The 9,901-nt window shown below is 41.1% G+C and overlaps 1 protein-coding gene across 1 annotated transcript; it reads left to right on the forward strand.

The window, feature by feature from the left end:
- Window positions 1-891: 891 nt before the first annotated feature.
- Window positions 892-6,415, forward strand: rad21l1 (RAD21 cohesin complex component like 1). Its single transcript, XM_076102714.1, has 13 exons — window positions 892-1,038; window positions 1,138-1,267; window positions 1,992-2,091; window positions 2,475-2,578; window positions 3,086-3,193; window positions 4,247-4,348; window positions 4,603-4,701; window positions 4,858-5,087; window positions 5,212-5,293; window positions 5,393-5,538; window positions 5,634-5,744; window positions 5,939-6,013; window positions 6,230-6,415. The coding sequence occupies exons 1-13, from the start codon at window positions 892-894 to the stop codon at window positions 6,413-6,415; spliced, it is 1,620 nt and encodes a 539-aa protein (XP_075958829.1).
- Window positions 6,416-9,901: the final 3,486 nt, after the last annotated feature.

Consider the following 9,901-nt stretch of genomic DNA (forward strand, 5'->3'; position numbering starts at 1 on the left):
CGAACTAGTGGCAGCCAAACAAGCAAGCACGCATGCGCAACGTTCACAATACTAGGACCCTGAAGTCAAAGCAGCTTAGTGGAATTCAGCCAGCATTCATTTCCTCACATAGCTACTAATTGTTCCTCTTGTACAGGGCCAACTCGTAAAAAATGCCTGTAAAAAGTGCATCAAACCTCAAAAGAGAGCCTTGGTGGAGACCTAATTAAGTTTGCCTGAACTCCATTTATGTTGTTGCTTGACAAACACTCCACTAATTAAACAATGAACTACTTAACATGGCCTCCCTCCGTTTAAATGTTGCATTATTATAAGTGGGATTAAACTATGGACAACATGTTTAGTTAACCTGGTTGTACACCGGGTTAGTCCCGCTGACCTGTGTTTCTGAAGCAGCAGTTTCATCACATCTTCGCTTGTTTTTTCGGGTGGGCGTGGCTAAAGTCGCTGCTTGGATACCGTTACGTCCAAATGTCAAAAAGCGGCACTTTTAAAGTTAAGGTAAGCTTAATATTGCTGATGTCTGGTTAGCCCGATAAATGGGCATAATTACGTGGAGCGGGAATTTCACGTTCCTACCTAAATTCTTAACTGTGTCAAGTTATATTACGTAATTTTATTTATATTTAAAATACTGCTTATATTTGAGTCTGCCGCCATAGCTAGCTAGCTAGCTTAGGGAACCTCCTAGCTAACGTTAGCTAACGTTATCTAACTTTGACCATAAAAATTAAAGCTCGAGTGGCACAAACATTAAGTTAAACAGCTTGACTGAATATTTTACTACTCTAATGTCATAAATAAAATAACATTATTATCAGAGACATGGGAAGGGTTTAAACAGCCAGTGTTGTGTTGTTTGTAGGTGACAGCTAGCTCTGGTCCTCCAACATGATGTTCTACACTCAACTCTTCACCTCCAAGCGGGGGCCTCTGGCCAAGATCTGGCTTGCAGCGCACTGGGAAAGGAAACTCACAAAGGCCCATATATTTGAATGTAATTTAGAAACAACCATCATAGACATAATTTCCCCAAAGGTAAACAAAAACAACACATCAACAAAACCCCAATATGATGTAATAACTTGGAGCTAAAGTGTAAGAGTGCTGTCTGAGATGTATGTGTGATCTTTGTAGATGAAACTTGGCTTGAGGACCTCCGGTCATCTGCTGGTCGGTGTGGTCAGGATCTACTCCAGGAAAACAAAGTATCTCCTCGCAGACTGCAGTGAAGCACTGGTTAAAATTAAAATGGCATTCAGACCAGGTAAAACACCCCGTTTGTGCTGTCGGTGTCAACTGTTGTTTAAACTCTAGAGACATTGGACTTGCTAAAATATTAATTATGGTGCAAAGGTAAACTTTGGCCACATGGATGCATTCACTGAAGTGGAAAACTTTGCATCCTTCAAAATGATCAAGCAGTTGAGTAAACACCTCTCTAAAATAGTTTCAACTGAACATCATAACCTTCATAAAGCTTGGATTTATTGCAGGATTGTTGTTTTAGACAGAATTAGTTTGCGCTTGTTGTACCTAATAAACCAGTAAATACTTTCCCTAATGAGAACAACCACCAGAGGGTGACATAGACCTAATTACTCCACTAAATTGATTTCGGGAGGACAGAGAGAATGTTATTATGCATGTGAGGTGTTTCTCTCATGTGAACTGTCACACAGAATAAACAGTCCCGAAAGGACAGAGACAGGCATACATTTATGCAGCTAAAAGTCTTTCAACACACTTAACAAGGTAAAGAAGTTAGCATCTCTGAATTCCTGTAGTAATATAGTAGCTCAGCTGATTAGTTCTTATATGTAAGATCCTGAGGACATCTTCGTCTATTTAACATGATCTTTTAATGCCTGTGAAAGCTCCAAAGAAATACCTCTTCAGGTAAATCACTGAGTGCTGTTCTTATCTATTCTAGTTCTAAACGCAGTATATGTTTGTATATTATTTGCCCTGTTTGTCTCTCAACACACCAGGTCAGACAGATATGCCCGTGGAGGGGCTCGAGGCAACACTAAAAGCAATTACTCTGATCGAGGATTTCACTGCCTTTGATGCCCAGCTGCCACATCTGAGGTACCGTTTTCTCTTCTCCGACGAAGCCCAACCTGACATTCATAGATGCAGGTTTCTTTAAGACATGTCACTCAAGACGTGGCAGTTTAAAAGACACATGCTTATTCACAAATGCAATATAAAAGCATATACTTCTTGACCTTCTCAAATGACCATAATTGAAAACAGGCTTTTCAAGATGCTCAGAGATGCGTTACATGACACATTTAGGTGTTAATGCTTGGATTACAAACTTAACTGATGTGGTAAATTATAATTTTGTCTTTTAAATTGTGATAGCTAACCCTTTCGTTTACATTTGGGTCACCCATTGTTCCTTTAAGCGTGATGAATAAGTGTTGTGTCTGTGTCCACACTATGTCCTCTTCATACTGGGACACCAGTAACATGGATGTTGTGGACCACTTTTCACTGAACCAGTGTCGATCAGAGGAAATCACTCTGAAAGAAGATTTTGGAAATGGCTTTCTGAACTTAGTGGATTTCGGTAAGAACCATTTTGTTCTCTTATTCCTGATTTGATGTGAGCTAATGCCATTTGCCTCGTTAGTGTGGAGCCGTTTTGGTATGTTCAGCATTTATTTATTCCTGCTAATTTAAAGCCTGATACATGTTATTCCTCTGAGCCATCGAGGAGCTCCACTGCGTTCCAAAAAGTTAAAAACACATAAATCAGCCACGCCGTCGCACCGGCTGACATGTTTCTTCATTACGATGACTTTAGGTAAATCCACAGCTGAAAAAGGTAAAAAGTTATTCACCCCTGATTGAGTAACATTTACTAAAAACTATAGTCCTCAGCTTTTTTTAGAAAACAGTTTCTGAATTAAATGATACACTAGTTACCTGCTTTTAAAGATTTACATCTGCAGTAATGAATGTGCTCGCAGCTGATTTCCACAGACAGACTAATGCATTGTTGGGGTTGGTCTTTTCGTGGGATTTGTTGACAATAACAAAAACATTTCCTCCGTTTGTGTGCTCTGATGAGTAGGAGACGAGTCCCAGAGCCACCAGAATGGGCTGCTGGATATGAGCTTCCAGAGCTTCGGTCAACATGGAGACGATTTTGGGGATGAGAATAGAGGACTCGACCTACTCGGTAGTGATTGTGAATTAATCAAACTAAGTTTTTGTGAAGCCAATACACCAGATTGCCTTGTCCCAATTCAGGGGCCGGATCCTCCAAAGTCAGCCGTTGGGGACCAATTATGTCATAACACGCTTAAACGGATTTTTCCACAGTTTGTTCTTTTTAGGAGCCTGAATATGTCATGGATCAGAAGGCATTAAAAGAAAGTGAAATTAAATATAGATACATTTATAGTTAGTCTGGTACAGTTTCCCAGTCATCTATTATGTGTTTCAGGGAAATGTCCGCACTCATATGAAGACACATGTCCCAGTTTCCCAGTGGCGTTTGCACTTTGTGACATATTTGACTGCTCACGTGGGACTGGGACTGCACAAGAGCAACAATACGTAGGTTTGATCTCCGTGAGGCTAAACTGTCTCTTGAGGAGGAAGCAGAGATACAAGCTTGCCTTCACATCCTCTGAAGGACCAGCGTTCTTTGAAGGATCCAGCCTCTGAATTGGGACACAAAGAATAAATAACATCTGAGACGCAGCATGGCCCGACTGCTCATTAAATCATGATAATCAAATAAGAGAAAGATTCTCTCTGCACTCATTCATCAGTCGTGTTGCTTTGTAGCAACAAAATCCTACTTTTGCTACAGATTGCATTCATTTACTCTGGGTTCCTGTGGATCCTTAAAATGTCTCACACGGCATTTCATTCATTAATCTAAAGAAATAAGGCCTTTATTGCTATTAAACATTTTAAACATATCTATTTTTCTGACATTGCAATTTCAAATAAAACAAAACATCAATCATAGGGTAATAAGGGACTAATGTTCCCAGACTCTGAATTTGCTCACACGCTTGCACGCAGTTCCAACAACACGGCCTACATCAGCAAGTCATATTTTAGTTATTGTACAGTTGGTCTTCAATTTACTCCGAGTAGCTTTAAAACAAGTCTTCAATCTGAAGGAATTCTGCTGCTGTATATATTTGCTCTTGTTATGTTCTTTTATTTTATCAAAACTTAGAGTGATCGATTCTCTTATTTGTTAATGACCCTGTAGACTTTCTGACAATCTCCAGTGATAATGCCGAGTCCACTGACTTCGTCCTAGAGGAGCCTCACAATGAACATCCAGAGATCTCCTCACTCGATCATCAACCAGGTGACGTTTCATCATTATTTCAACATATTTCAAATATTTACATCCTGTTTTACCTTCTAACAAAGCAAAGCACCTCAATTTCAACAGCTGCTTAATTAATAGCAGTTTAATAATTATTATTAGTGCTATGCCCGTATTTTGTGATCATAGTTTAGTTTGATGGTACAGCTGCGCATTGGATTGTGTTATGTTTTGTTCATCAAGACGGAATATAGTTTCATTCAGACTCAGAACAGATTCCATATGTTTTCCAGATAGTGACAGAACGGCGATGGAGACCCCGACACTGAATCAGACCACCCTGCTCACTAACGAGGGCGAGGCCTTTGCACTCGAACCTGTGACCGTCACTCGTAGGCGCAACTAAACAACCCTCAAACCGTGTTCCCTCAACTCACAGATCACATTGCTGTACAAAGAGAGCCAAACCAAAAGAAGTTGTCACACAAACGGCGGGCTCTTGATACTCAAAGCAAGCGTTCTCATGACCTTCTGCTGTTTCTTTTCAGCGAACTCGGAGAGGAAGAGGGGGAAGAGGAAACGCAAGTTGATTGTGGACCAGACTAAAGAGCTGACCAATGACTGCATCAGAGGGCAGCTCCTCGACGATTCCGATCTGGTCGCCCCATTGGACATGGCCCCGCCCACTCTGCAGCTCATGCAATGGAAGGAGAGCGGCGGTGTGGACAAACTCTTTACACAGCCGTGTTCCTCTGTAGCAGCTCCACATGTGAAGAAGGTGAAAAAGATAAACAAATCCCTGCAATGATGGTCTTTTATCTTAAAAACGACGAATCAATCCGAAGCGAACGTTCAATTGAAATTACTCCTGTTACCGTTTTAATGTACTTTTGCCTTTGCAGCTCTTTGCCAAGAGTATTTTCCAGGTGAAATCGTATGTAGTGCGTGAGGAGGTTGAGGTGATGCGTCAGGATGGACAAGATGGTAGGAAGTGAACTATCATCTCTATTTGAACGCATCACTGGTGTTGTCCTCTGTTCTGCCTTTTGTGACATGCAATCTGCATAATTATGTCTCGTGCAGTTCAGAGGGGCACGAGCACCCTCACCACAGGCAACGTCAGTGTCGTGGATTCATCAATAGACCCCGAAAGAACACACAACACCGAGCTGACCGACCTCGATCGCATGAACGACAATCTACCTGAGAATTACTCAGAGCTCGCACAAGTAAGCATTAGCGTGTCGGACGAAGAGAAGTCATTCATTTCCCCATTCATGATGTCCTTTTACCGTTCTCACGTTTGTAATCTGTGCCGTGTCAGGATGACAACAGTTCGGAGTTCTCACATCCAGAGCTTCCATCAGAGGACTCCATGTTTGTCCATCCGTCTCACGTGCAGCAGGAGACTCAGTCAACTTCCCTCCACACTCAGGTGCCTGTGAACACACATGCAGTCACAAATAGAAACAGGGCAGGAAGTTAGACTAAAAATGGCCGGTGCAGTAAACAAACTACAAATCTAACAGTGTCTGCCAGATGGCAGGTGCTAATTTGTTATTTCCCATGCTGCCTTGGAGATGTTCCCGGCATCACTCACTGAAATACGGTCCTTTTTTTAACCTGCAGTCTATGCTGGACAGCCAGGACTTTGAGGAGAGGATGATAACCAGACGTACACGGAAGCTTCTGAACATTCTAAAAGTAAGGACGTAAAAAAGAATTGTTCATGTATTAGAATCACAGTAACACCAACGACCAAATCTTACATATTATATTTGCCTGTATGTTGATGACACAGGAAGTGTCCCTGCTCGTTGAATGGCAGATTCAAATCTATAGTCCCAGTGGACAGGGCGGGCGGGGCAGGATTAGAGATAATGTTGAATGAATTAAATCACCTCTCTCGTGTTTTGGCAGAGCCAGAGCAACAGCGTCGCCTCGTTCAGCCTGAAGGCGCTCTGTGAACGAGGAACTCGCTCGCAGGCTGCAACCACCTTCTTCTGTCTCCTGATCCTGAACAAACAAAAAGCCCTTCACCTGCACCAGAGAGCACCCTACGAGGACATCACTGCCACACCTGGACCCAATTTCTACAATTACTAAAACACGATGCAGTTTCTTAATATTCCAGAGTTGCAGTCCTGGTTCTGTCTGATCTGCCTCGTGCACAAGTAGCACAGGTTTGTGTTACTGTGTCAGTCTCTCGGGGTGAAGTAAACGTTTACTCCAATAGATTTCTGGGCTAAATGGTAAAAAAAAAAAAAAAAAAAAGACGCTTGAAAAGAAGAATCTCACTTTACATTATATGTCACACACATTGGTATGCTCGTGTGTGTGTCTCAGAACCTGTAAATACTATTTCACTTGTTCTCGGTACTTTTCATTTGTGAGAAATTGGGAAAGTATCAATGAAGGAACATTTAGTCTAAAACTCTTTATTAGGCCTCTGACATCAGATATGGGTTTCTCATCCCTAACTTTTTTTACGTGATCTACAAGGTCCTTTAAGTATTTATTGAATTATTGTTATATTGTGCTTGTGATCTTTTTGGACTGAAATGTTCAGTTCATGTTTTACACCAGTTCCTCTTCCATGTATTCTAAACACAGGGCTGTTATGTCTTATCTGAGATGTCAGGAAAATTTCATTGTAAGCAAATGTTTACGTTAAAGTACAGATGATATTTACATATATTTAAATCTGTTCCCTGTATCGATGCAAAGCACAAGACTGAATGTTTACTAGATGTGTTTGCATTTTTATAGCTTCAGCCAGATACATTTGATGTTACTGAAGTTTGGGATATGAAACTAAATTCATATATTGTCATTATTGAGGTCAAGATGTTATATTCATTATATTTGTTTCCTGCAGCTTGAATCCAGAAAACTCAGTACAGTACTTCTGTACAGCCCTGCGCTGTAGTCTTAACATCACATAAGGTGACTTAAATTATACATAGACTCAAAGGAGTTATATTTATTTATCAGCCTACAACTGGTCAGAATGTGTAAGTCATCACTTTAGTCTGTGCTCATTGTAGGCCTGACTTCACACATTTGGGGACAGTAACATACTATTGTATCACACATGACCACTAACACAGACTATATGCTTTGAAGGCATAGGAATAACTACACAACTGGAATTCAGTAACATTCCCACTCGTTCTTGTAGTTCATTATGTAAATAGTCGAGAATTTAAACCTTTAAGTATTTTAAAATGTTTTTTTTGTTCTGAAATTGTAAATGTTGTGACTTATGTCATTGTGGATTGTATTAAAATAAACACATGAATGAATGGATGTTGTTTTAATGTATTTTTCTTTAAGGAACAAAGTTCACTTCAACTGTGGCTTGCATTAGTCTGACTGCTCCTCTGCACAGTCATCCATCATCTGAGGTGTGGTACGTGTACCAGTCCAGCCCTATTCTCCAGTCAGAGTTTATAAATGAATGGGCTTTCTAAATTACGATTCACCTGTCGGTCAGTATATCTTCCCATCGGCCAGCACGCACTAACGTGCGGTGGAGTCGTGCCCAATGAAGCGTACGTTATCCCCCTGCTGTCACTTTAAGAAGCACCGATGCAGCAGACGCAGTCGCCTCATTTCGTCTCCGGGCTTCATGGCTGCAGGATGGACTCGCGTCAGCATCAGCAGCATCTTTTCTTCCTGTTGCCACCGGGGACTCTTCATCATCGACCATCAAGTGTGGCGGGAACCGAGGCTTCTCTGCGATGCGCAACTTCCACCTGGCGAAATGGTATTGTCTGATGAAGGTCTGTTGGAAAAAAAATCAGCTGTGTCGGTGTTTTGTGCGCGTGCACAGCTATCCAGAACCTTTGAGATTCAGAGTATATAGGTCCCTGTTAAATGGCCGTATTCAGGACACACACAGCTGGGACTTAATGTCTTAACTGTTTCTATCAGAAGCTGCGTTTTCTTTTATGGAAAGTACCTGCTGGGTTGTTCGATGTCCTGTTCAGAGACTCCTTTGTAGTCAGCTGACTTTTTCAGCTTATAATGAAAAAAAAAGTAATCACACCAGACCTGCCTGCTTATCTAATGCTTTACAGTATAGGCGACAGATGTGGGGAGGAAACAAAATCCTGCAATTTAATGCCACAATTATTATTCAAGGACACATCCCTATTTATCCCGAAGCATTGTGGAACCATCAGCTGACTATCTCATCTCCACGTCTGAATGCTGCTTTAAGTAGTTCCATCATGCTGCATGTGTGCTGCTCGCCTCCACATAACACCGATACTCACACTTACGTAAGATGATTGCGTATTTCTCACCAATAACGTACTGGCCACTTGTTGCGCAGACAGAAGGGAGGGAGGTGAGATGTCCTGTCTCGTCGTCCTAGAATTTAAATATAGGACAAAAATGAATTAATATGCGTGTGTTTCGTTTTGACTTTTCATCAGTATATGCTGTGTGTGCAGCCACTATAGAGATTTATCCATAAGCAGGTTATTTCAGGCCTAAAGATCAGCAGGTTGAAGTCAGGCACTTTTCAAGAAGGATGAGAATATGTTGTCCTCATCTTTCATTTTTTCTTTTAGATAGAAATGTACTTTTCCACAATTGGGGTGGTGAGCTACCACCCAAAGCTACCTGATTACTTTTATATATAAACAGGGGGCGGAGCTACCAATGAGGTCATGTCCTCTGTGTCAATCTACAGCTACAGTTTTTACAGCACCAAATCTAAACAAATAGGACTAGGGTTGGGTACAGATATTAGTGCCGGGATAACAAACTTTGGAAATATATAAAGCTGTTTTGACCCTTTTATTCATTTAACAATAAATGTCAAACTGCTCATTGCAGCAGAGTTTAACAGAATAAGATTCACCAAAATCAAACGGTCTAAAGATAGACAAAATTGGAATAGGAAAAATCTGATCAAATAATAAGTAAATACGCCTAAAACTCCAGCCAGCGCATTCAATACTTAAGTCTTTCGATACCCAGCTGTACAAGACAGATACCTTCATGTATCAGGGAATAAATTACAGATAATATAATTAAACAGTTTACAGAATACATTTAACATGAAAGATCCAAGTAAGTAAATCTAAATATTTTAGATTTTCTGAAATGCTTGCTACGGCACTGCTTTTATGTGATAGGGTGATTTTTTTATGTAGGGACCCTTTAAACTCCTGTAGTGTTGTCACCAAATGTCAGATGTACTTTGTTGCCCTTTGACATCAGTTAATGTGACGGTTCATCACGTTTATGTGCAGCTCTGCAGGACACAGCTCGGAGAGAGGCAGCTGACAGTGAACTCACTGTTCCCCTTTGTGTCAGCACAGAAAGGAGGCTTTATTTGCTGCTGGCGTACACTATTTTAATTAGGGTTAGGGTTACATTATTGTCATTGACTTGCAGTGAAGAAGCACATAATGGCCACAACGCAGTATGCTACAAGGAATATTTGTGATTTAGATTACTGTTAGCTGATTTGCAGGTTTTGCCTCTGATGTGTTTTTGTTACGGTCCAGCTGTGAGGGCTCCCAGCGTCCCTCTCTAGAGGCAGCAGTGGAGCGGTTGGAGGTCCCTAGCATGTCA

This window comes from Anarhichas minor, unplaced genomic scaffold (assembly GCF_050575085.1).
Source record: "Anarhichas minor isolate MPS153535 unplaced genomic scaffold, ASM5057508v1 ptg000003l, whole genome shotgun sequence".
NCBI classification, from domain to species: Eukaryota; Metazoa; Chordata; class Actinopteri; order Perciformes; family Anarhichadidae; genus Anarhichas; species Anarhichas minor.

Coding starts and splice junctions, on each gene's coding strand:
- rad21l1 (XM_076102714.1), top strand. CDS start 892: ATGATGTTCTACACTCAACTCTTCACCTCCAAGCGGGGGCCTCTGGCC. Junction 3,194..4,246: donor TAGAGGACTCGACCTACTCG/GTAGTGATTGTG, acceptor ATGACCCTGTAG/ACTTTCTGACAATCTCCAGT. Junction 6,014..6,229: donor AGCTTCTGAACATTCTAAAA/GTAAGGACGTAA, acceptor GTGTTTTGGCAG/AGCCAGAGCAACAGCGTCGC.